The 23,838-nt window shown below is 37.3% G+C and overlaps 1 protein-coding gene and 1 long non-coding RNA gene across 2 annotated transcripts; one reads left to right on the top strand and one right to left on the bottom strand.

Annotated features, from left to right (window-relative positions):
* Positions 1-17,966: 17,966 nt before the first annotated feature.
* Positions 17,967-18,532, top strand: LOC138913380 (transcription elongation factor 1 homolog). The gene is made up of 2 exons (XM_070216945.1): positions 17,967-18,127; positions 18,269-18,532. The coding sequence occupies exons 1-2, from the start codon at positions 18,012-18,014 to the stop codon at positions 18,399-18,401; spliced, it is 249 nt and encodes an 82-aa protein (XP_070073046.1). The 5' UTR covers positions 17,967-18,011; the 3' UTR covers positions 18,402-18,532.
* A 2,138-nt stretch (positions 18,533-20,670) lies between these two features.
* LOC138913637 (uncharacterized) lies at positions 20,671-21,726 on the bottom strand. The gene is made up of 3 exons (XR_011419444.1): positions 21,208-21,726; positions 21,046-21,158; positions 20,671-20,967 (listed from the first exon to the last, which is right to left on the bottom strand). It is a non-coding gene; the product is annotated as an uncharacterized lncRNA (long non-coding RNA).
* Between the last annotated feature and the right edge of the window lie 2,112 nt (positions 21,727-23,838).

Below are 23,838 nucleotides of genomic sequence, written 5' to 3'. Positions count from 1 at the left end.
CTTTCCGTCTGTATGTCCGTCCGTATGAACGGCACACCATTTAGCCGTCACTCAGCTAAATGGTGTATTACATAGTCGGGACACCAACACGACTATAGAGTTCTCTCTTGTTTAAGTTCAAAATGTTCTTATTTTGCCAGAATTAAGTTGAATTAGCTCTTAAAATCAAGTTGAGCTTAGAATGTTCTTCACAGAAGAACGAAAAGTTATCATTTTAGCACATGGTTCTTAAATCAAATCAATTTTGCTCTCAAAAACCACAATATCTCAAAATGTTCTTAGTTTGAGAACGAAAAGGACTAAAGATAGAACAAAAATTAAGTTGCATTTTAACTTAAAATGATTCAAAACTCTCTTCTGAGTCAAAATCTCCCAAGTGCTCCACCCCCGATTAGAAAGTCCGATTTTCGTCAAACTTGTTTGTTATTCCGGTTCACAACGACAAAAACAAACTTAATTTGAACGGTTTTGAGAAATTTTGAGATTCAACGGAGTTATAGGGATCAGCAAAGAGCATTTTTAGCGCTTTTTCAAAAAAGGTGCAATCACTCTTTTTTGTATATTTTTGAAACGGTGAAAGATATTTTTATGATGTTTTAGCTAATCGATCTAGAATTGTATTGGCTCTTCATAAAAACATATTAGAATTTTTTTAAAAATTTTTCCAAAAAATAAATAGCAATAGCAAAAAAAAATTGGGGATCGGACAAAGGTTTTTCGCAATTTGAATTTGTCGTTGGACGGACAAAGGTTTTCCATATAAAAACTATTTGCGCGTCAAAATTGTTTGATAATAGCAGGGTTCGTAAGCATCACTCATTTTAAATATCCCTCAAAAGCAAGCCGACTATGATGAAAATATATAAATATCACTCACGATACAAACAAATTGTCATCTTTGATCATTCAAATACATATCGCTCAAATTCATATCGCTATGCGAACTAGTCCCTCAGTTTTAAAGCTATCGCGATGAAACTTTCCCAAAGGTCTTCTTTCTATTGCACGTTGTACATATGTCGGAACGAGACGGATCGGACCACTATATCTTATGGCTCCCATAGGAATAATCAAAAAAAATAATAGAAAAACTTTGCAGAAAATAGGCGTTTTGATTTTTGACAATGCAAAAACAACATTTTAAGTAGGCATACCTGCAAGGGTATATAAACTTCGGCTGGCCGAAGTTAACTTCCTTTCTTGTTTTGTCTGAGCTCACAATGCAAAGTGTTGTTGTCTCTTTCATGGCTGTGTGTGTGTAGTTAATAGCAAATTTTCCAAGAATAAGAATTTCATCCGGGCAAGAGTAGGGAAAACCATTTGTGCAGCAACGATGACGCCACGAGAATTGCAACAAATTATTTATAATTATAACGTTTTGACGTTTGGCAATTTTTGAGAGATGAATGCACCTGCAAGATTTTAAACCCAATAAAAACGGGTATAATGTTTTGGTGCAACAGTTTTTAGGTCTTGTCAAGAAGGGCATACGCTGGGTGTTGGCCATTCCATAAAAAAAAGCATTCCAATAACTCTTATCACGATGAAATAATTTTCTGAGCTCCGAGCCGTTGCAAGGCTAGCTGGTTCTGCACAGAGTATGTAAAAAACAGTTGATTGTTTTTTCGTTTGCTTTCTCGGTCTGAACGAAACCGAAAAAAAGTTAAAAATTTGCTTTCGGTCTGAGCGAAACCCTTTGTTTCGGTTTTCGGTTGACCATTCTCGACTGAAAATACATTTTTTCAGTCCTTCAAAACCCGATTTTTGGAAACCATCTTCATCTTCCATCATCTTCTAAAGAATTCGCGGTTTTCCATATTTTACATCAGGTAAAAGTATAACTGGAAACATTGGACTGCTGAAGAGTGTGTTTAAAATAAAATCAAATAAATATATACACGTATAAATGAAATCTTTATCAACAGTTTTTGGTACTTGGCCGTTTGAGAGTGACACCCTTTTTGCTCCAAGTGTACCTTGTAGGTTAGGTTAGGTTAGGTTAGGTGAGTATGGTTGGGGATTATAGACTAATCCCCTCACTTAGGCCGCCAAGGGCCCCTTGTGATACCATATGATCTCAGAAAAGATCCATTTCCCTAGCTCATGGGTTATTGGGTTTCTCGAACCAATTGGTTCTTTTTAGAAAACAAAGGAGTTTGGGTATGCCTTGTATGGCTGCACGGTTTGGAAGCGTGTAGCTTCCTAGTGTTTGAAATCGTTTGAGGTTGAGGTTGAGGCAGAAGCAGAAGCACAGGAGGTGTTCAATTTTCTCCTCTTCTTCTACCTGTTTAAAGCTGCGACAGTAGTCGTAGCTGCTGAGTCCTAGCCTGCGCGCGTGTGTCCCTAAAAGACAGTGGCCCGTGAGGGCATTAATTAGAGTTGAAATGTCTGCCCTGTTACATTGTAACAGGGTTTTGGTTATTTTCGGGTTATAATTACCCCAGGTGAGCTTGGAGGTGTTGCATGTTAAGATCGTATTCCACCGGTTGTTGTAGAGGGTATACAATCTTTGTTTGAGGAGAAGCTTACAGGTAGCTATGGGCATGCCCACCGTGTCCTTATTGCGAAGGATGTCGTTGGTTGTCCCTTGTCTTGCTAGTTCGTCCGCTATTCAGTTGCCTTCAATGTTACGGTGTCCAGGCAGCCAAATGAGGCTGATTCTGAGATGAGTGGCCATCTCGTTCCGAGATTTGCGGCATTCAGAGATAGTATGAGTTAGTTGGAAAAGAGTCGAGAGCGCTGAGGGCTGCTTGACTATCCGAAAAGATGAAGATGTCTGTGTTGCAGTGTTTTGTTGTATGCAAGTAAGACATGGCTTCTTGGATTGCCATCACTTCCGCTTGGTAGACACAACAGTGATCTGGTAGTGGATCTTGTGCAGATTCTTTAGGTTGCACCCAGTCCGCAGCGCGCTGACCACCTTGATAGTGTGGATAGGGCTGTCTCCATCAGGCTGCATAGCGTCTGAGGAAATGTTCCTTGCATTAGGATAACCACGTCGTCCGCATAGGCCACCACTTTTGTTCCCACTTCCTCTAGAAGTGATAGAAGTTTATTAACAACTATAACCCATAGCAGAGGGGAAAGTACTCCGCCTTGCGGTGTTCCACTACTAACGTTCCTAGTCGATTGTGCTGATCCCATAGTGGAGTACACTACCCTACTGGTGAGTATGGTGTGAATGAGTACCACTATAGGACGCTCAGTGTCTAGTTCCGTCATAGCGCCAGTAATAGCCGTTGCACAGTGGTGGCGCCCATAGGCCAAAATTCAAAAAATCGACGGCACCTAAAATGGGCCAAGGGTATGCAACTTTTCTCTAAAATGCCCAAGCTTTTTCGTGGCATACCAGACATTTCTGGAAAAATATCAGTACCTTCTAAAAATCGACCTAAAGTCGTGAGCACGTGTTAAGTAGCAAAGCAAAACTGGGCGCATCACTAATTTTTCGCAGCAACATTAAACTTTGAAACCGTGTATTTCTTATATTTCGTGTCCAAATTAATATTCTGTGATATGGATTTTTAAGTTGAAGGTATTATCTATAAGTCGAGATGTGTATAATAATCGTACTTGTTAAATTGTTTTCGTTACATCAATTTGAAATAATACATGTTTTGTGTCTATTTTGTGAACGTCTTTTTTATGTTTAGCTAAGGTTTTAGCGATGATCCCACAAAATTCTACAATTTGTTGGTATGCCAATTTTTTCGTCTGGGTTTCAGGTAACATGTGTGTTAAAATTGACTGCAGAAATTTGCAGATGTGCCCACAATCGTAAAAATACTAACACCTTCATAAATTTTTCAAGGGCAGAACTGGCCGAAAAACAAATTTTTTGCCGCTTTTTACTTGTTGTGCTGTTCCTTTGTCTTCGTCTTTCGTGATTGTGAATAGTTTTCCAACACTAAATATTGAATTACTAATAGATTATATTTTTTTATATCCGTTACTCGTAGAGTAAAAGGGTATATTGTATTCGCGCAAAAGTATGTAACAGCTAGAAGGAAGCGTTTCCGACCCCATAAAAAGTATATATTCTTGATCAGGGGCACTAGTCGAGTCGATCTAGCCATGTCCGTCTGTCCGTCTGTATGACCGCTGAGATCTCAGAAACTGCAAAAGCTAGAAGGTTGAGATTTCCCACACATATTCTTTGGCTTCCTACGCAGCGCAAGTTTATTTTAGAAGAGCGCCACGCCTCCTCTAACGCCCACAATCGCCCACAAACAATTTTAAAATGGGTCCTGCGCCCACATCTTTAAAGATTTCCGAGAAGTATAAATGTAATTTTGTTGTGTATACCTATCGAAATGTAGAAGACATTTTTCAAATCGGACCATTCATTAAAAAGTTATACGCAATCAAAATGTATGTATCTATCTCCCTCGCACTCCCTTTAGCTGAGTTACGATTATTAGTCGGGCCACCAACCCGAGTACAGCGTTCGCATTCCCTTTAGCTGAGTAACGGGTATTAGATAGTCGGGACACCAACCCGACTATAGCGTTCTCTCTTGTTTTTTTTTTATTTTGTCATATTAAAGCTAGTATACAATACTAAAATTAATTTAAAAAAAAAAACGGCACATGAAACTGAAGTCCTTCGGCCAAAAAATGATATTAAATCGTATCATTGTTCGTTTTGTTTTTATAATTTTTTTGGTGCGGGTGGAGTTTAGTAATTACTCTCACATTTTTATATTGCAGTTCTAAGTTTGTAAATACGTACAGTAAACAAACCAGCTTGTTAATATTACATAAATTGAATTTTTAATTGCCTTCTCATGTAAACGAAACTACTCAGAAAATCGTTCCTATGGAAGCTATAGGATATAGTGGTACGATCTGGCCAATTTTTGTTACATATATTTAGAAAATTTATTTAGATTTTTGGTAAAAATTTCATAGCGATAGCACATCTAGAAGTATTTATGGCCGCGGCTCCGTACAAGCCGGACCACTGTGCGTTGGGGTGACATTGTTGAAAGCGCCTTCTATGTCTAGGAAGGCTGCCAGGCAGTATTCCTTGTTAGGGAACCATCTCTCTATACTAGGGAGTGTAGGGCAGTATCTGTTGATCTGCCTTAAGGGTACGCATGTTGTGCATTGGAGAGTAAACTATGGTTGGTAGTTAGTCTGATGTGTGTGTCAATTAGCCTTTCCAGGGTCTTTAATAAGAAGGAGGAGAAGTCCTTTGGGGAGGTGTGAGAGGGCTTACCGGCCTTTGGTATAAATATTACTTTAATGTCCAGCCATCTGGATGGTATGTAATTCAGTGCCAGACAGCCGTGGAATATGACCGACAGCCATGGAAGGGTAGTATCTATTGTCCGTTGTATTTGGGCCGGGAAAAAGCCGTCAGGGCCAGGTGATTTGAAGGGCTTAAAGGAGTTAATCGCCCATTTTATGCGTTCAGGGTTTGAAATGTTGTCTATGCTCTGCTCGTCGAGGTTCTCCACTAAATGGAGGTCCTCTACTGCTTGCGTGTTATTAGGGAATTGGGTGTCTAGCAGGAGTTCTAAAGTTTCCTGGCTGTTTCCCGTCCAGGTGTCTTCATTGATTTTGCTAAAATTCTTCTGAGCCTGAAAGCTTCCGCTGTAGATTCTATGCTACTGCAGAAGTTGGCCCATTCTCTTCGCATTGATATTCTAATATCCTTTTTGTAATGGCTTAGCTTCGTATGGTACGTGTTCCAGGAAGCCTCGCTGTTGCTATATTTGGCTCTGTTAAAATGACTTCTGCAGTCGCTTTTAAGGGCCGCCAGGGTAGTGTTCCACCAAGGCAGTTTGTGTTTTGTTTTGACCGTTCTGCTTGGGCAGGCCTTTTATTGGCCTCACCACAGATATCATTGAAAGTATTGACTAGGTTTTCTAATTCATGACTGTCGAGTACATGAGTCGGTGGAGTATTTAGGTTTCTATCGAGGAGTTTTTTGTAGTACCCCCAGTTAGTGCGTCTTAGATTTCTTATGCTCTCGGGGGGAGGGCATTCTAGAGATATTGTAAATTCTACATATCGGTGGTCGGAGAAGGAGTGTTTGGCTCCCACTTTCCACTCTTCAAGATGGTTGAGTAGGGTGTCGGATATCAGGGTAATGTCTAAAACTTCCCTCCTATTTCTAGTGATGAAAGTAGGGTCATTACCTTTGTTGCAAATGAATAAGTTGGATTGAAGGAGATAGTCATAAAGTAACTTACCCCTTTCGTTCGTATTTGTACTTCCCCATTGTGTGTGGTGTGAATTGGCGTCTCCACCCAGGATGAGTTCCTTAGATGAGTGTGTGTGTATGAGATGCTGTGTTATGATGTTTGGTAATTGCCCCTCTTGGTCATGAGCCAGGTAAGCGATGATATGATGTGATGTGTGTGTGAGTCTAGCTCCAGCCTGACCGTGGTAAGCTGTGGGATTAGAAATGTGTTAAAGTGTGTTTTAGTGAGAATGCAGGTCCTAGGTCTATTTTGCCCGTTTGGTGAGGAGGTATGTCACCACTATGTCCTGGAGCACACTACGCCCCGGTCGGGCCGTGTCATGGGATTCTCAGTGAGCTCTGAATCAGTCGACACGTAACGTTGCCCTGTTACCACTCTGCATCTGTGCAGTCAGGGGGCGGTCCTGGGTTTTCGTCCAGCTTTTTTAAGGCCACCGTCGCAAGTGCCCGCCTAACCTGACCCCACTGGTTCCTTGGGATCCTGCCGCCTTCATCGTTCTGGTCGATGACGCCGATGATCTTCCGATCCTTCACCACTTCGGCAAAGGACCTAGACCACGTGCCGCGGCTGATTATCTTGGCCTTCTTGCTCGCTGGTTGAGCCACTTCGATCGACCTCTCCCGCTTGTTGCTATCGCTTGGTATCTTTGCGGGGTCGAAATCTGGAATTACCGCCTTAGCCCAGGCTATGTCCACCTGGATCTTCAAGTAGTCCTCCTTGGATTTCTGATCCTCGGGCTCCCAGCCAGATTGACTCTCGGCACGGTTTGAGTGACACCTTTGTCCAGCTGGAGGTGAGATGAATGTTAGGGGAATAGGGAAGAGGTAGACTTGTGTGTAGGGAGGGGGTGTGTGTGAGCTTTTTGACTGAGGCGGCAGCACAAGCGCGACGTCGGCACTGCTACGGCGCAGATACCCGCTGACTGTCCGGGGCTACTTATTTGCGCTTCGTATTGGGGCCTAGCAGTGGCTGGGCCGTGCCAATATCCACGCTTATTCGTACCCTGGATAAACCAGGGCGTTTGCTAACCGCAACTTGCGACGACAATACCGACGTCTTGGACTTCTTGAAGTCTAAGCCGGCATGACCTCGAGTTAACTAAAAACTTCTCTGTATGGTGAAAAGATTTAAGATTTCGAAATGCTTATACAAACTCTTTCTGAAGATGAATCACAACCAGTGTTTGAAATGCTGAGATATAAGCAGCAAAATCTGTGAAATTTTAGCTTTGGGGTGCTTTGACTATTTTAAAGCCTTACAAAAATAATTTACTTCGGATTTGGCTTTTTGATAAGCTTACAGCCAACAGTAAAAGCAAAGCCCGAACAGGCAAAATGCTGGATTTTTAGATTGCCAGCTAGCTGAAACAGCAGCCGGATTTTTGTTTATGTATTTCAAGCTAGCTGATACAGCAGCTAAATTTCTGCTTTTGTAGATTTTGAAATATATACAGAAAAATATGGTTAAATAGCTTTAAAAACAAGAGAGAACGCTATAGTCGGGTTGGTGTCCCGACTATCTAATACCCGTCACTCGGCTAAAGGAAGTGCGAGGGAGATGGACCTTGGACCCGCTGCGTGCCGTGTGCAAAGGGAACTAACGGGACACACTTGGACATTGGACCCTAGCGAGCCGTGTGCAAAAAGGGAAATAACGGGACCACGCCGCAGCCTATAAAACGACGGCGCAGGCGCAGCTTGAGACAGACAACCAAGATACGCGAGCGAAAGTACAAGTGCAACAAGTGAGCATGAGATCAAGAATACAAGTCCGAGGATTCAATCGAACGCGTGGCCGTGAGAATACCGTAGAAACCGAGTGCTCAACGCCCAGATCAAGATACCAGAGTCAAGACGCTAGGCCAAGGCTGAGACTGCAACGGTGAGATCTGCAGGACACAGAGATTAGAGTGGAGACGAGTGCAGGACAGGAGCAGAGTCGAGAGAAGGACGAGCTACCGGCAAGGTAAGCGCGGATCAAGAGTTTGTGCCAGGCGTCGGGGTTACGAAGGACTGACGATAAGGCTGAATCCTCGGATTTGACCTGTCGGGACATTTGTTTCTCAGGCTAGAGCCAGACCGACCCCAGGAAACACGACGGAACAGGTGATCCCAGGTTCATTTTGGTCGGACCCGAAAGGAAGGTTGTACAGACTTTTGAGTCCTACAAGCCGGGTGGAACTGGAGAGACGCCGTTGGAGAACGACGCCGCAGGAGTCAACAAGCACCACGAAGAGAGACGAGAGCATCAACGCCGTCGAGAAGCGCCGCCGAGAAACGCACGAAACGGTTGAAAACAGTTCGTTACAATTGTAATATAAAAAGCACGATGTTGTCCGATATTAGTTATTTTAGTGCAAAGGTCGCTTTCTTAGAGAAAGTCGAGAAATTAAGCAAATATCTCGATGAGACAGTGAATTATTTGAGTGGCTGCAAGGATTCTCTTAACATAAGAAGAAATAAGATTAACTATTTAGCTACAAATTTTTTTAATGTGGTGGAACAGGCTAGATGTTATTTTGAAATCAAAGAATTTGAACGCATTATTAGTGAATTAGAATTCGATGTTCAACATATAGTAAAGGTCATAGAGAAAAGATTCCGTATTAAAGGATATTGTCCTTGGGTTGTTAAGGCAGAAGAGTTTCTTACCTTGCCAGAGAAACAGTTTTAAAATTATCTCGATGAATTAATTTGTTGTAATGAATTCAAACATAAAGAGAATAGTTTAGAATCAAATAAAATAGATTCACAAGCTGTAGTATCAAGTCCATTAAAAGAGAAATAGTTAGGTATCTTAACGATTTCTAAAGCAATAGAAGATGAAGAAATACATAGCCCTGATATTCCGCCGGAAGGACCTCACTTTGAGGGTGAGGTTTTTTTTAGTTCACCATCCGTGTTACTTGAAGTAAATGACGTTCTTACAACCGTTCATTTAGTTGAAGAAGAGTCAATTGACAAAGAATTAATAAATGGAAGTCCTGTTTCTAAAGAAATAGATGATGAAGAAATACATTGCCTTAATATTTCGCCGGCAGGACCTCACTTTGAGGGTGAGGTTTTTTTTAGTTCACCATCCGTGTTACTTGAAGTAAATGACGTTCTTACAACCGTTCATTTAGTAGAAGAAGAGTCAATTGACAAAGAATTCATAAATGGAAGTCCTGTGACAGTTAGGATATGCAACGCATACTTTCGGGCCAAGTTATATAATTATAAATTTGTGAAGCAAAGCAGTTTCTATTTAAGAATGATTTGGTGCCCATTAAAACTATGTCTGTTTAATTATACAGTAAATGTTAAACGGTTAAAGAATGAAAAAGAATACATGAAAAGGTATCATGTTAAAATTAAAGATTTAAAATTAAAAATATAAAATTCAAGACCGTTGCAAGGTGTCTAAAATGTAAGTTTAAAAGCAAGTATTAGATCTAATAAGTATTAGATTTATTATAAAAAGTGTTCTTCTTGAACATTCTGCCAAGGGCGAGCAAGATGCGGTGTAGGGGTTATCAATTACATAAATTCTTTTCGTTAACAATGCAAATATAAAGTTTACGAGTTCAGTACATGTCAATATGTTAATTGATCTAGAGCCGTAAATAACGATCTGTAACTCAAACCCTACAAGGGTGCAGTGCTCACACTTGTAATCTTACGTCCAGGCGACTTAAGCACAGAGGGTCGCCTTGCAGGAGACCGTTAATAAGGCTCCCGCTCAGGAAAACAGATGTGGTCTCTGCGTACGCCATAGATAAGTATATTGTAAGAATTTCATGTTAGTTACGTAAGCAAAGACTTAATGAAATAAAATCAGTTTTTATACAGAACTCAAACGTGAAGGTTGTTTTCCTTATTACAGGAATCCCTTTCACTTCTGCCTAACCCCAAACAACATTACACTTGGGTATTGATTCAAACTACGATTTTTTGTGTTATTCATTGTGAACTCTACTTTGTCTAAAACTTTGTGCCATGGTCTGTTAACGTCTGTTAACTTATTGGACCTCAATCTCTATTGATATTTTATACCTGTCCGTTTGCTTGTAACGAAGCTGTTGCTACTTTAACATGTCTTACATTGTTTTAAAATTCCTTTGACGTAAAACAACTGCCTCGATCAGATATTATTGAAGTGAAACTTTTTTAGGCGCGTTATGCATTTTCAGGGACGGAGTAAAACCAATTCGTGACCGTCACGAAAATCTTCTTCCCTATCACCGCTGACAAACGTTTTCTTTGTACTCTTCTTTCCTCTCTGCGCTCTGCGCGCTCAGAGCGAAGACAGGAAAGAAGATATATATATATGGGCACTTCCAAAAAGAAGTCCACCAAGCGAAAAACCTTGAAACTTGAATAAAACATATTTCCACATGATTTTGCCCCGATATTAGTTTCTAATTAGTTGGATACTGAGCTTAACTACAAATTTGGAGTATAGTTTGATTATTTTTATGACAAACCCCACCAATATACGCAAAAATCAGTTTTTGGCTATTTTTTTGTTATTTTTTGGACCTGTGTTCTGTTGTTAATTTATCCTATAGGAATGCTAATATGTGACATTTTTCTGTACTAAATGCTTCATTCACATGCTAAACTATTAAGTTAAAAGCAAAACATCCAGCAATTGAGAGATAGAGGTAAAGAAATCCGCTTTACAAAACAGTCGGAAAAAATGTCCCGAGCGACATGTCCCGAGCGAATGTGGTTGAAACTGCATAAAAAAAAAACGGCTAAGAATTTTTGAGTAAAACCAAAAGCATTTCACAGCGACATGTTTGAACAACATTCTAAAAAAATCGCATTCAAATATTTCATCAGAACTCGCTAATTTCTGGTGTTGTATGAACTTCCCGGAAATCCACTTCTATTTTTGTCCCGAGCGAATACGGCAGTTTTTTACCGATATCTTAAAAACAAAAAGTGGTACAAAATCAAGATTTTTACAAAAAATATAGCTTGGGAAGAGTGAAAAGAAGAGCCCATAATTAAAATTAAAATCCATTGTTTTACAATTTTTTTTCAACTTTAAAGGTGTGTGCAAATGTCCCGAGCGACATTTTGGAAGTGCCCATATATATATATATATATGTATATGTTTTATATATATTTATGTTTATATTTATATTTATTTTTATATTTATGTGTATATATGTATTTGCACCATGTGCGAGCGCGCTCCGAGTGAAGAGATATAAATAATATATATAAAGAGAATTTTGACTGAAATCCATGTTTTAATACTTAAACAAAAACCAAGGCTGGAAGTCTCTCCTTTACTGACTAAAATTAAAATACCATTTAAAGGGATGCAGAGGCCAAGTTCAAGCTTCTTTTTGTCAGAGATGCTACGTCTGCATTCGTTTCATTGGCCTATGTAAAAAGAACGCCCAAAATCGGTATAGAGAACCCGTGGCGTCCAAGTAAGTTTTATTTTTGATCAAAAATAATAAAAATCAGCAATAGTCATTATATTTGAGTTTTTTTTTTCGATCAGAAATAATGATTATTTTGATTCATTGATCATTATTTTTGAGGAATATTATAAAAATCTTAAAAATAAAAGTCATGGTGAAAATAGATAGATTAACCCAAGAGGATTACTATGGTGTTTTTCTTTTTTGCGTACGTCGATCCTAAGTGCTTAATTTTTGGTTCAAAAAATTGATCAACCATCATTATTTACGGTCCCTGGTAGTTATACCCGTTACTCGTAGAGTAAAAGGGTATATTGTATTCGTGCAAAAGTATGTAACAGCTAGAAGTAAGCGTTTCCTACCCCATAAAGTATATATATTCTTGATCAGGGTCACTAGCCGAGTCGATCTAGCCATGTCCGTCTGTCTGTCGGTCTGTCTGTCTGGATGAACGCTGAGATCTCTACGCAGCGCAAGTTTATTTCATCCGAGCGCCACGCCCCCTCTTACGCCCACAACTCCTTGTTTTGCTTTATGTATTTGACTAATTTAAGAAAAGACATCAAGAAAGGCAATTCGATATTACTGCATTTTAACATTGATACTTTGTTTCAGTATTTTTGTTTTCCATAATTTTTCACCTTGATTAGAATAATATTAATAATCAGGAAGGCAAGTGGAAGGGGATGCCGTGAGTCAAATTGCTTAAGCTATATGAGGCACGTGTAAGAAGGAAGAACAAGAGAATCAATTGATTTGACTACTTCGTTTTTATACCCTTGCAGAGGGTATTATATTTTCAGTCAGTTGTTTGCAACGCTGTGAAGGTGACGTTTCCGACCACATAAAGTATATATATTCTTGATCAGCATCAATAGCCGAGTCCATCTAGCCATGTCTGTCTATCCGTTTCTATCCGAACTTGTCTCTTAACTTAATTTGAAGTCCCTAAAGACATCTGACATGCCCAAACCCTATCACAACCCGCCACTTTGCTTAAGCGTAGATTTTGAGCGTTTGTGAGGTCCTCGGAACTCCGTCAGGATCATACATGGTGCATACAAGTAAACAAATATTCAGTCAGTGAGGGCTTAAAAGCAAATATAAAATCATTCCAGATGAAAATTTGACGAATATCGAGCTTCCTGGCTATTTTTCATCTGCTGAGCATGTACTTGTAGGTAATAAATACTTTATTTTGGCTTGATTGGCTAATAATGTTGTGATCTCGCTGTAAGAGGCGGAAATTTTGTTCTAAACATTATTAGACCATTTCGTTGCGAACAATTACAGACAACTTTGAAGCCCGTACTGTTTAATTTACTATACATTTTTAATAATTTTAAGTCTGTTCCGGTTCAGATACTATTGTACATGATGCATTTTGGGCTTCTTGGCACCACTTAATTCCTTCGTAAGAAGCGTTTGATCATGAATAGTTGAGAGCTGGGTCCTTACTCAATAAATTCTGCAAATTTGGGATACATTTTTCAACATTTTTAATACGAAAATATAAAACTTTTAAATTGATTATTTTATTTTTTTTGCATGTAACTTTTTTTTTAGTGTATTTGGCATAATTAAAATTTCAAAAAAAAAATTTTAATAATAGGCGCTTCAATGTAGAAATTAAAAAAACACATTTTTAGCCATAATTTACAAATAATAATAATTTTAAAGTTTTGCACAAAATAAGCTGTAACATTAAAAAAGTCAATGATTTTAGTTTTTTTAATTTTAAGTGTTATTCTATGGAATCTAAAAATAAAGAAGTAGGTTAATAAGGGCCAGAATACTACCTAACATAACTGCATTTAAATTTTGGTAAATTATCGTATAGTTTATTAGCTATACGAGTTTGAATTTTAAGTTTACCTCTGCACAAAATAAGCTGTGAGCCACTGTAGATTAAACATTTTCATTTGTTTAAACAATGCCCAAGCACGTGTAGGAAAGAGCCAGAAAATCAATTGATTTGAATATTTAGTGTTCTTTTAATATTTTAAAACACAAAAATCTATAAGAAATTGTCTTAAATCTGTTGTGAAAATGTAAATGAAATATTCTTTTAGCAAAAGGATATCTGCATTATCATGAATTTGACTTTAAGCGAATCTCACTTCCTTACCCACCGGGAAAATTCCTCTGCAACATAACATATTTTCAAGAGGTTTCTCCATACAAGCGGAAGGGACAAAACCTCATTCACCCCTTACATTTCTTCCATCTCTGGTTTCAAAATACACGGGGGTGACACAAAAAGTAAGGGGGAAATGAGGTTTCTATCTGGATCTCTGGCAGAAGAATGCAGGACAAAATCCACTGGTTTTTCGACTTCCCGCATTATAGATTTTCCACACGTACCCAGTTATGGTCTTCCTCTACTTGCAGTGTCTGCTTTTCCGCACCCTCTCAGTTTTGGTTTTTCCAGACCCTCGCAGTTTTGGTTTTGCACTGCTTTGCAGTATCTGATTTTCCACAATAAAAATCATGTTTTTTGTAATATTTGTTTGTGTATTTATTAATAATATTTACAATCGAAGCATTGAAATTAAAAATCTTTAATGCCTGAAGCATTCCCGGGTTTTGCTTGGCCGAATGCAGTTCTTAGGTATCCATGTCTTGTCTGTCTTCTGAAAATATCAAAAATAATTAAGATATGAATGTAAGACCAGGAATAATAATAAGAGTAATTACCATTATTACGTCTCCGCACAAAATTAAAGGATCTGGTTTGCCATGGCCGATCATTTACCCTCTGTTCAGCTGTTTTATGTCGGGTATCTATATCAAAAACTATGATCCGCACAAAATTAAAGGATCTGGTTTGCCATGGCCGATCATTTACCCTCTGTTCAGCTGTTTTATGTCGGGTATCTATATCAAAAACTATGAGAAGAAAAAATAAAATATGACAAACGCAGGCGCAACACTTCTGGTCCCGAGAAGTCTCAGTCGGCCTGGCTGAAATGAATGAAATTTTTTGATTAAGTTAAACAACTAAGTTAGTACTGAAGTACTATTTATACAACCATTTAATGACACCATTTACCACTGGTAAAGACTAAAAACATTTCAAGTGTCACTGAAATGCAGAATTTGTGTTGAAGATAGCATCCGGAGGCGTATATTTATTAATGGCGAAAATATCTGTGATACTAACCTTTGTAACGCTGAAATAAAGATTATAAAAAGACAAAATTTATTTTATCACTCACCTTTTTATTGTTTTTTAGATTAAAATTAACTATTTTCACTTTTTTTCATTTTTTCCAACAAATTTAAAAATGATGTGACCCTGCATTATATTCTTGATAATACCAAAAGAAATACCAGATACATTTGGAGTAAATTTCGTTGTAAAGTTCGGTCACACTCTGGCGCCGAATTAGTATTTCGTTCAAACAATACTTTTCAGGGACCGTAATCATTAAAGGTTACGTATATTAAAGGTATTTTGGGCATTTTTCGTGTTATTAATACTACCAACACGAATTTTTATTTTTTCACAACACTTAAAAATGGCTTAGACCACGATCTGACGATCAAATTATTATATTTCACAGAAAATATTTAAAAATGTATAAAACAATAATAGTTTTCTTTGTAATTTAATGGCAATCCTTGATAAATGTGATCAAATTTTTTAATCGTCTTACCGTGGCTTTTCTTTATAATTTTTTTTTGAATCCCACATTCATTCTTATTATTATTTGTAAACATTTTGAGACAAATAAATTAAAATCATCAATAAATATTATGATTATACCCATTTTGATTATAATTATTTAAATTAATTTATTTGATTAAAAATTATTAATATTTTTTCTACGAATATTAAAATTACTAAAAATTTAAGATAAATGTGAGAACAAGATTTTTGGTTTTGGTGTAAATCATAGGATTTTTTAATATTATAAGTTGGTGATTTTTTGTAAAAAAATACCCAGCGGGAAAGTAAGAAGTTGGCTTTTAGTGTTCTTGAAATCCTGTTCCTTTTTGCAGGCGGCGGTGTGGGGATAGATAATTTCTGAGCGTTAATTGGGGGTGGGTTTCCGAATAGCATCAATATCAGGCCACTTGTGCGCTGTGTGATTTCTGTAATACCCTGATTATAATATTTTATAGCAAAAAATCACCAACTTAACATTCTGAAATCCTAAGACTTACACCAAAACCAAAAATCTTGCACTCACATTTATCTTTACTTATTAGTATTTTTAAAATACGTAAAAACAATATTAATAATTTTTAATCAAATAAATTAAACTAAATAACTATAATCAAAATGTCTATAATCATAATATTTATTGATGATTTTAATTTATTTAACTCAAAAAAACAATAACAAATAAATTTAAGAATGATTGAGGGATACAACAAAATTATAGAGAAAAGCCACGGTAAGAAGATTAAAATATTTGATCACATTTATCAAGGTTGCCATTAACTTACATAGAAAACTATTATTGTTTTTTACATTTTTAAACGTTTTCTGTGAAATTAAATATTTAGATCGTCAGATCGTGGCGTAAGCCGTTTTTAAGTGTTGTTAAAAAATAAAATTCGTCTTAGTAGTATTGATAACACTTAACATGAAATCGAATTGGCGAAAAATGCCTAGTATACTTATATTATACGTAACCTTTAATGATAACGGTCACTGAAAAATATTATTCAAACGAAATATTTATTCGCGGGCAAAGTATGACCTTAACTTGCAACGAAATTTTGACAAATTTTTATCTTTCTTTGGTATGGTATTATCAAATATATGATGCAGGGTCACATCAATTTAAAATTTGTTGGAAAAAGTGAAAATAGTTGATTTTAATCTAAAAACAAGAAAGGAAGTTAACTTCGGCCAGCCGAAGTTTATATACCCTTGCAGGTATACCTACTTAAAATGTTGTTTTTACATTGTCAAAAATCGAAACGCCTACTTTCTACAAAGTTACAATAGTTTTTCTATTATTTTATTGATTATTCCTATGGGAGCCATAACATATAGTGGTGCGATCCAGCTCGTTCCGACATATGTACTACCTGCAATAGAAAGAAGACTTTTGGGAAAGTTTCATCGCGATAGCTATAAAACTGAGGGACTAGTTCGCATAGAAACGGACAGACGGACAGACTGACAGACGGACATGGCTAGATGGACTCGGCTATTGATGCTGATTAAGAATATATATACTTTATGTGGTCGGAAACGTCTCCTTCACTGCGTTGCAAACATCTGACTGAAATTATAATACCCTCTGCAAGGGTATAACAATAAAAAGGTGAGTGATAAATGTTGTCTTTTAATAATCTTTAATTCAGCGTTACAAAGGTTAGTACCACAGATTTTTTGTCATTAATAAACATAAGCCTCCGGATGCTATCTTCAACACAAATTGTGCATTTCAGTGTCACTTGAAATGTTTTTAATCTTCACCAGTGGTAAACGAATTAACGTTTTTTTTTTACAAATCCACAATTGATGAATAACTCAACGTTTGAAAACAACAAACTGCCAAAATATGGATTATCACGCCGCGTTAAGTTCGTAATTCAATTTCAAATCGATTAGCGTTTAATATAAAACATTAATAAATAGGTTACTGATCGGGTTTTCGCATTTTTAAAATAAAAGCAATAGAAAAGATTTTCGATATAATCGACTTTTTAACCACGCATTTTATATGTGTTATGACTGTGGTATTTTAATTTTTCCTTTGCACCCTAAAGTGAGACAGCAGGACAGACATACATACATGTACGATTTTATGCAAAGTGTGCCAGAAGAATATACAATACATACAACAACAACCACAACAAAATTTTAAAATATTGAGGACTTGGTAAAAAAAGCTGAATTTCCAAAAAATTTAAATGCAGTTACTTTCGGGTACGCAATACGATTATGAACATTACATTTTTAAACCATTTTAACAGCATTTATAACATAGAAATGGCAAAAAAAAACAAATCGAACTTTGGGGCACTTTGGGGTCGTTTATTGTGCTAATTTGTACCTCACACGCGGCTACTAATTATTTTAGGAATTAATGTGATTTATTTAAATTTGTTTGTCAATTCGTTCTGGGTGAAATTTGCTACTGACCGTTTTTTAGGTCTTATTGTATTAATTTAGATGAAAGGTAAAGTTCCGGGAGCCAAATTTGGTCTCTTCAGCGAAGACCTCCTCTGTGTGAACAGGATATTTTATTTGTGAGGTATTTCAATTGATTTTCATCTATGGATTCGGTGAGAAATGGTTATTAAAGTATAAAACGTGGTATTGAGAACTTGACTATAAAATGTTGTTGTTATCTTGACATAAAGAAATTTGTTTTCTATTTATTAGCCATCACTTAATAATTACTTCAAACAATGGGGAGAAGAAAGTCTAAAAGAAAACCGCCACCGAAAAGAAAAAACATTGAACCACTTGATCAACAATTTAATTGCCCGTTCTGCAACCATGAAAAGTCGTGTGAAGTTAAAATGTACAAATCTTATAATATATTTAACATAATTTTAATAGAAACTTGTTTGCTACATATGTTACAGATGTGTTAAATGTATATGAAAAAGTCTTCGAAAATTTGTCAATTTCTTATTAACTTAATACCTATTAAACATTTCAGGGATAAAGGCAGGAACACAGCCAAAATAACTTGTAGAGTGTGCTTGGAAGACTTTCAAACCGGAATTAACTTTCTTTCGGAACCTATAGATGTTTACAATGACTGGGTGGACGCCTGTGAAACAGCCAATTAAATATAAATATTATTTTTAAATTAATTACTTTTAGTGTTTCGTAGATAAGCGCTTCAATTATAATAAAGGCGATTAATTAATCTAAAATCTGTAGAAACGCCTAATAAGGTGTTCCGTAAGTAAATCACAAATGGTTTTAATTTAAGTACGCTCGGCAATTGGAGAAAGGAAATTGACGAGCTTCTTGCTCTAATAAAGTAAAACAAGAAAATGAAAAATCACTTCGCTAAAACGGCGCATAACAGAATTCTTTAAACTAGTATATGGGCAATTCTCTGGGGATGTCAACCAATCCAAAAAGCTTGAATCTTGATAAAAACATATTTCTATATGAGCTATCTTGAACAATTTTCCAGGACAATACCTATAATATGGACAACGAGGACGGAAGCCGAAGTTTTAATCCCCTTGCAGATTTCACGAATTAAAATTTGACTACAATTGCAACATGAATCAATAATCAAAACATTTCATAATTCAAAAAAATTTTTGAAATTTTTCACCCTATTGTTCCTATGGGAGCTATAGGATATAGACGTCCGATCGGGTCGATTTTCAAACTTGATCTGCGTTCACATGTTTGAGGATGACCAATAAAACTACTACCACTCAATATTTTGTAAACAAACCAAACACTAAAAGAAAGAACAAGCAACACTATGAAATTAACTGCATTAAAATATTCCTTCACGTTTCGTTACAATCGAAATTTAAGCAGGAAGTCAAAAAAGTCACTTCTATTGGTGTCGCGTGCGAAAGTCTTACCCGTTACTCGTAGAGTAAAAGGGTATATTGTATTCCTGCAATAGTATGTAACAGGGAGAAGGAAGCGTTTCCGAACCTATAAAGTATATATATTCTTGATCAGGGTCACTAGCCGAGTCGATATAGCCATGTCCGTCTGTCCGTCCGTATGAACTCTGAGATCTCGGAAACTACAAAAGCTAGAAGGTTGAGATTTTCCACACATATTCTTGGGCTTCCTACGCAGCGCAAGTTTATTTCAGCCAAGCGCCACGCCCCCTCTAACGCCCACAATCACCTACTAACAATTTTTAAATGCGTCTGGCGCCCACACCTTTAAAGATTTCTGAGAAGTATAAATGCAATTTTGTTGTGTATACTTATACCTATCGAAATGTAGAAGACATTTTTCAAATCGGACCATTCAATAAAAGCAATCAAAAAAATGTTATATATCCATCTCCCCCGCACTCCCTTTAGCCGAGTGACGGGTATTAGATAGTCGGGACAACAACCCGACTATAGCATTCTCTCATGTTTTTATATGTATATCTTAACGAAAGCGGTATGCGTTAGTGTTGGGTAAAAACTGCTCATTTGGGTGAACATGTTCACTTGTTCTTTTTTTCCTAATGAGTCAACTCACTCAGTTTGCTCACTTGTTCTTGTTCACTTGTTCTTGTTCAGTTGTTCTTTTTCACTTGCACTCTTGTTCTGTCCTTAACTTTCTCACTGCTTATTGCTTAATTAATGGTAAGATTATATTGAGCCCTGCATTTCAAACCGCTTATTCCCCAACCATACATACCTGCAAAACCTTTAAATATGTATATGCATATATATGAGTTGCAAAGCCACTTGCTTCCAATAGTTTACCTCATACCTATTTTGTCAATGTTACCACTCTTTCGCCGTATAATCGCGTTGAAAAGAAAACACAAAATCATTTTTATCCTGCGAACGGAAGATACAATTGGCATGGTTCAAAAGCAGAAAAATCTGTCTTTCCATAGCCGATTACGGGAAAAAAATAGATTTTATAGCTAAAATCTTCCTCAAGAGAGATCCCACTTTGAAACCAGTGGCATAAAATCCGTTAAATATGGGGCTTTCTGAGAAAAATATAATGGAATTTTTGCAGACTGGCCCTTTGAACGAAATCCTACTTTTAGACTTTAAAAACGCTATCGCTTGGTCATCTACGGTCTAATAAAATCTATTTTTTTTCTCGTAATCGGCTATGGAAAGTCAGATTTTTCTGCTTTTGATCTATGCCAATTGTATCTTCCGTTCGCAGGATAAAAATGATTTTGTGTTTTCTTTTCAACGCGATTATACGGCGAAAGAGTGGTAACATTGACAAAATAGGTATGAGGTAAACTATTGGAAGCAAGTGGCTTTGCAATCAATGTGGTACTGTCCACATACAAAAAAAATAAAAAAGGGGGGTGGCCGGGTTGACATGGAGCGTCCCATATATGTATTATTTCATATACTATTTTTTATTACTTATAACATAATAAAAAATTCTTATAACATATAAAAAAATTAGTTTCATTACGATTAAACCAAAATAACAAAATTAAAATAATATTTAATCACGAATTCCTTCGTCCCCTTCAGAACGCTTGCGACCGTTGGGACTTGTTCTCAAAGAAAATTTATTCATGCTGAACAATTCTTCCGTTTATTTTTGATGCATAAGGAGTAGAGTTGCACTTTTGCTTCATCAGCATCTTCAGTTCTATGCCATAGCTAGTTCAGAAACTGTACCCTATGACTTCATGGACAGGCCAATCTCGGCAGGAGTCCGCCATTTATGCTGCAGACGACATGAAATATAGCACGAGCTTAATAATATTTAATAATCATGTCTAACTTTTTTAGTTTTTAAACTTACCGACATCTTCGCAGTAGTGTTCAACATCAGTTGAAACTAAAATTGCAACATTCATTGTGCATTCTTTCCAGAACAAAAGTAAATGAAATCCTTCTTTGCTGGTTTAATGAGCGCTATAACACGCTGTTAATACACAATTTAAGAAAATATAAGTATACGTACATTGTATTTACAAATTGCTGTGCAAAAACAAAAGATTTTCCACATTTGAGGGTTTTAGAAGTGTACGCCTTCTGCGAACTGTTTCTCCTGCTCCTGAAAATATACGCTCACATGGCACAGATGTGGCGACTACGCAAAGCCTACTCAGCATATACGAGTATAAGAGAGGTTATTGCAATTTACGCAGATGCCACCAAACCAAAGGATCATCCTTTCGCATAACATATTCCTCGGCTAGGTATTTGTCCAATTCTCTAATGACTGCGTCTTGACTTTTTGGAAGCTGTTGTCAAAATCATTCCAAATGTCATCGTCTTCATTGTGCTTGGTCTGGCAGGCACTATCTGTTACGACAGATTCTGACTGAGCAGTGGCCAACCCCATTGGCATTAATTTATTTTTTAAACCATCTAGTGCCTTTTTGTACTCGTCTTCTGATTCAAACACTCGTACTTTGAATCTGGGGTCCAATATAGTGCTTTCAGCGTACAATTCATTCGATTCATAATCATGAAAGCAAGAATTTGTTTCATGTTAAATGCACTCAAAGAAACTCACAATTTCTTTGTTTGTGGCTAATGTCATCATGCTCGCAATCTTATCTTTCAAAATGCCAGATAGCACAATAACTTTCGACAGTGTCACGATTGATTCAGAGGAGATTTCCGTAGTTATTTGGAAAAAAGGCTTCAGTACTGGAAGCACTCTTTCAATAACTTCCCAATCCTCTGAAGAAAGAAGCAAGTCTATTCTCAGAGTCGATAGCGTGGCCATAACTGCGTCTTTTAAAAGTAACAGACGCTCGAACATTTCGAAAGTAGAGTTCCAGCGTGTTGGGACGTCTTGCTTAATTTTAAGCTGTGGCAATTGAAGCAATACCTGCATCTCCTCCAACCTCTTAAGACCAGCTGAGCTACGGTTAAAGTATTGGGCGATTGCTTTTGCTTTTGTCCGCACAATGCCAATTTCCTCTAGAGCTTTCTGGACGATTAAATTTAGGGTGTGAGCAAAGCATCCAATATGATTCCAATTGCCATTATGAATGGCTTTAACAATGTTTGCTGCATTGTCTCAAGCTATCGCCACCACTTTATTTTTTAAATTCCATTCCAGGATGATTTACAAAAATCCGCAAAGATTTTCCGAAGTGTGTCTTAGTGGGAATGATCGACAAGCTATCATGTATGAGCAAAGGCTTGTTGACTCTTTGTCAATTAAATGCACAGTGACGGCCATATAGCATTCAATTGTTAGGGATGTCCATCCATCTGTGGTCAGGCAAACCGCTGTTGCCTCACGAAGCTTTTCCAAAATTTTTTTTCATTACTTCATCGCGTAGTTTTGGAATTAACACATTGGTTCCTGGTTGGAAGGCTATAGCCCGGGCAATTGGAAACATCCGAAATTAATTTTTTGAAATCCGGCTCATCCACCAATCGCAAAGCGTGTTGACCTTTGGCAATCATGCGAACCCCCTGCGTATCAATGCACTGCATTTTGTTTTGCGAAAAAGGCCTCTGAGCAAATAAGGTTATTTTTGGCTGCGCACTTTTTACAGCATCCTGCTCCTCTTCGTTTTTCCGAACTACGGGCTCGAGTGCGGCCGGATGCCTGTTCTTAAGGTGTCTGCTTAAATTGCTTTGCGACTTGCAGCTCAGTGTTGTCTTGCAATATTTGCACTTGGCCTGCAGGTCTCCCAAATCCTCAAAATGGCTCCAAATTTCGCTATATTTTCTAGCGGACGTCTTATTGAGTATTTGAAACAATAAACGGAAGAATGAACAGGTTTGCGCGCTCTGAGAAAACAGCTGATTTACTGTATGACCGTATGCAAAATGCCAAAAACACCAGAGAGAAAGTGAACAAGTGAACAAAAAGAGCAAAACTGAGCAAGTGAACAAAAAAGAGCAAGTGAGCAAAACTGAACAAGTGAGCAAAAAAGAGCAAGTGAACAAAAAGGAGCAAGTGACCAAAAATGAACAAGTGAACAAAAAAGAGCAAGTTCGAAGGAACATGTTCACTCACTCTGTTCAGTGAGCAACTCTTTTTTGTTTACTCACTCATGATCAACCCAACACTCGTATGCGTATCCAAATGATTCGCACAATACAAATAGTTTAATGCCCCACTTGTGCGGCCTATTTGGCATGTACTGACGCAGGTGGTGCTTCAAAGGCGGGCATACTTTGGCACCAAGTCAAACCTCTTGTTGAGACAGTCTACAAATTTTTGAGTACGAAACAAAGGGTCGTAGCCTTGTTCACCCTTTTTGATCCGTTCGCGCTCATCGCGTAGCGCCAAGAACTTTTTGAGTGCTCGAATCTGCTTCGGGCCATGCAGGCTTGTATAGGTCCGAGCGCATTTTGTCCCCAGTAGCTCTTCAGATTTGGATAGCGATAAATGGACATGAATATCAAATTATCTAAGTAATGATATACCTCATCAGAGTTAATTTTGAACTTATTGTTAATGTCATCCTTTAAAGCTGCTCACATGGTTTCGTCGACGATCATATGGGCCGTTCTTTTACAAACCGAACAGATTTGGCCAAAAAAAAAATTTCACATTTTTGATTTGCCTGAAACTTTTTTTACACGTACTATTCGGAAAATAAGTAAACACGTGTATCAG

Source organism: Drosophila takahashii, chromosome 3R (genome assembly GCF_030179915.1).
Source record: "Drosophila takahashii strain IR98-3 E-12201 chromosome 3R, DtakHiC1v2, whole genome shotgun sequence".
NCBI classification, from domain to species: Eukaryota; Metazoa; Arthropoda; class Insecta; order Diptera; family Drosophilidae; genus Drosophila; species Drosophila takahashii.
This window is presented reverse-complemented; position numbering and strand designations above follow the sequence as displayed.